At 51.2% G+C, this 3,100-nt stretch overlaps 2 protein-coding genes across 2 annotated transcripts; one reads left to right on the top strand and one right to left on the bottom strand.

Annotated features, from left to right (window-relative positions):
- On the bottom strand, positions 1-2,219 carry CSUI_009657 (uncharacterized protein). The gene has a single exon (XM_068069769.1). It carries the CDS (start codon positions 776-778, stop codon positions 557-559), a length of 222 nt encoding a protein of 73 aa, XP_067918256.1. The 5' UTR covers positions 779-2,219; the 3' UTR covers positions 1-556.
- A 70-nt stretch (positions 2,220-2,289) lies between these two features.
- On the top strand, positions 2,290-2,811 carry CSUI_009656 (uncharacterized protein). Its single transcript, XM_068069768.1, has one exon. The coding sequence runs from the start codon at positions 2,617-2,619 to the stop codon at positions 2,788-2,790; it is 174 nt and encodes a 57-aa protein (XP_067918255.1). The 5' UTR covers positions 2,290-2,616; the 3' UTR covers positions 2,791-2,811.
- Positions 2,812-3,100: the final 289 nt, after the last annotated feature.

Here is a 3,100-nt window from a genome sequence, read left to right as displayed (position 1 = left end):
AGCCTTCAGAAATTGTCTATCATTGAATGCCTCCGTGTACTACAACTACTATCAGCAGTCATATCTTCACCATTATCGAGGTGCGCTTCCTTCCATAACGACTCCTTATATACCACTACCTGCTATTCATTCTTTTCGGTCCACTTGTTCTTGTAGACGGTTGTCCTTTCTTGTTTCTCTTTTCTTTGAGAGATCCTTATGATGACGGGAGACGACACATCATCACGACGCCCACTCTAACTTACAAAAATCCTGCCTGGTGCTCTTCCTTACTGAGCCACAACGGCAGCAAAAAAAAAGAGGAAGAGGATAAGGAGGGAGGACGGTGGCGTAAAAAGAAGAAATCAAATTGTCACCAACCCCAAGGTGCTTTTTCGCGAGAGATTCTCCTTTGACCCTCTTGAAAAGAAACCAAAGTCTTCTTACCTTTTTCCTTGTTTGGAAAGAGAGATGAATAGGAAGGATCTGGTGAAAATGAGAATAGCCAAGATTTGTCACTGGTCAGAAGGTGTGTGTGCGAGAAACGAAGAGCAAGAAGGGCCTCAGCCGCTGACAATCACAATTCTTTCTTGACTACTACTACTATATACGATACGGGAAGGAAGAAGGCGAAGGAAGGGAGAGTGCGATATTTTAACACCCCACAACAACGAGAATCTTCCTTTGGCCTCCCCCCTTGACGTGATAGAAACTGAAACGCGAATCGTGAAAGAAAGACAAATGCGGAAGATGGGGACGATGAAGGTTTAACTGAAGGGACGAATGAAATGAAGATCATCAATCAAATGGTAGTAGTTATCACAGCGGCGGCGCTACCACACCCTGTCTGTTACCGAAAGAAAGAAGAGACGCATTTCGATTCTGCCGCGCCTGTATTCCGTCATTCTAAAGAACGACGGAAAAGAAAGAGGAAGAAAGAGCAGAAAAGACAGTCGAAGAACAAAAAAACACACCGACAACACTAGACCATCAAAAATTGCACAAGAATAGATGATGATACGAAACAACGACAACAAAAGGCCAGCTTCCAACAGAACACATACACAATCGATTCACGCCTAGGGATGCTCATTCATTCCACCACCTGCTCCCCCTGGGGGACTGCCGCAGTCAACGCAAGACTCCCCGCTACTCAGGGGAAAGCAGCCAGCAGCTATGCACTACACACTTACACGAAATGCAATTCAAACGCACCCACAACTCGCAATGCAGTCACAGACAAGACCGAAAAAAAAAGGACTGAATGCCAAATGAAGCTGCTACCGAAAGAGACTACTGAATTAGGGGTACTACCACTCTTTACAGAAAGAAGCTGCTTCACTCCGGCCGAGGGCGCAAGCACTTAGAAGAAAATGACGGTTGTCGCAACATGAAGAGACTGCAGGCATTGAAAACACGCAAATCGGCGCCGGAATGACTCATCACGGCAGGCAGGCGGGTTGCCGCTTTATTTCGTTGCTTTCCGCTGAAACAGCAACGTAGAAAGGGGTGGTGGCACCCCCCGTCCTGTATACATGCGCCCGTTCTGCGTGTTGGATAAATTCACAGTGGAAAACGGACACCCGACGCCTCTCCGGACGGCTGCGACACAGGCAACGTAGAGGACTGACGATGAAGGCGTGAGCTTCGAAATGATGGTTCCGCGAATAGTGGAAAACGTCTACAAAATAACGTTCTAGGGAAGGGGGCTTTTTAGGCAGCGGCGGTGTACGTACATACACCCCTAACCGGAGCGGTCCAGTCGGCCCAACCCTGTCGTCGTCTTCCGTCTGATCGACAGTAGCTCTCGGATTACAAGGATATCCTTACGGCAATGTTTGATGCAACACATATCCACACTCCCTAAGCTTGTTCCAGGGCTTCGGTGCATTTCTTGCATTCTCTGTCCGCTTTTCTTTTACCGTTCCTATAAGAACCCACACGGGACGGCTGACGATGGTGCACGCGTGGCCTCCGGGACGGAGGACGGAACGTCGAACGAGCCGGGAGAATTCGCCATTGCGGTGTAGGGGAGGGACAAAGAGAGGAACCAGAAAAAGATCGATTTCGCAAAAAAAAAGCGCTTTGATTGAAGAATTAATCAAAAGAGGCTCAGAAAACGGAGCCCTTCACCCAAACCAACCCGGGCGATCCGGTGCCGATCCGGTGCCGATCCGCTTTCGGCCCGTAGAAGGCCGTCGGCCGTCAGTACTGTGTATACGCCGTACCAGAGAGCCAATAGACGGAGGAAGCCCCCGTCGAAGTTAATCAAGAGTTATGGAGACGCCATCCACCCGGAGGCTAGTACGAAAGCGATCCGCGCCGTAAACTGAGACGGGTTCGCTTGCGAAACAGGCGAACTGGGCGCGGGTATAGTTCACACTTGGTTTGGAAGACTGGATAACAGAGACGGGAGAAAACTGAAGTTGTTCGGAGTGAGCGTGACGGCTACTGCTCACTCCTCGAACATGCCTGTCCGGCACGCGTGGCCGTCGTCAGTGCCCCGATTCCCGGGGTGCGGCTCTCCGATAAGGAGCGACAGAATCGCGATTCAGATGCTGGGGAGACACAGAGAATCCTAGCGTCCAAGGAGTTTCGCTACAGTTTGCAGCGTGGCGAGAGGGACAAGACGGTCGGATGACACAGTCTCGTTGGAGCCGTCGACTTTTGGGAGTGTGGCGTCGCCTGCCTGTGTGGGACATAAAGGTCCCCGACTACCCAGAAAACTTGGCCTGCTCATGTTTACCGCGTGTGTTCGTGGACTGTACTAAACCAGAGGTGGTCACGCCGATTCCTGGCCCTGATCTCTAGTGCTGTGCCTCCACGTGCGCTACAGCTTGCAGCACAACTGTCACCAGGAACCGTGCGTCGCTATGTAGATGTGAAGCCGTGTGACACGCTCTGTCCGGCTACCCCTGGGATGGAGCACGAGTTCAACCCATCAAAATCGCTTCCTCGGGACGTCACCCGGCCTCCTCGAAGGTTACAGGTCTTTGCTGGTAATGGCGAGTATTCATAGGCAGGACTAATGACCGTCCGGAGCAGTCCTCGCATTCAGCTACCTAACTGTACGTCAGCAAAGCGCGCGTTGCAGAGGAGCCAGCGAGGATGGGGACACTAG

The sequence above is a fragment of the Cystoisospora suis genome, assembly GCF_002600585.1.
Source record: "Cystoisospora suis strain Wien I chromosome Unknown contig_5855, whole genome shotgun sequence".
NCBI lineage: Eukaryota > Apicomplexa > Conoidasida > Eucoccidiorida > Sarcocystidae > Cystoisospora > Cystoisospora suis.
Note: the sequence above shows the minus strand (reverse complement) of the source record. Positions and strands in the feature narration are given on the sequence as shown.

Excerpts from the sequence above, each read along its gene's own strand:
- CSUI_009656 (XM_068069768.1), top strand. The coding sequence starts at position 2,617 with ATGACACAGTCTCGTTGGAGCCGTCGACTTTTGGGAGTGTGGCGTCGC.
- CSUI_009657 (XM_068069769.1), bottom strand. The coding sequence starts at position 778 with ATGATCTTCATTTCATTCGTCCCTTCAGTTAAACCTTCATCGTCCCCA.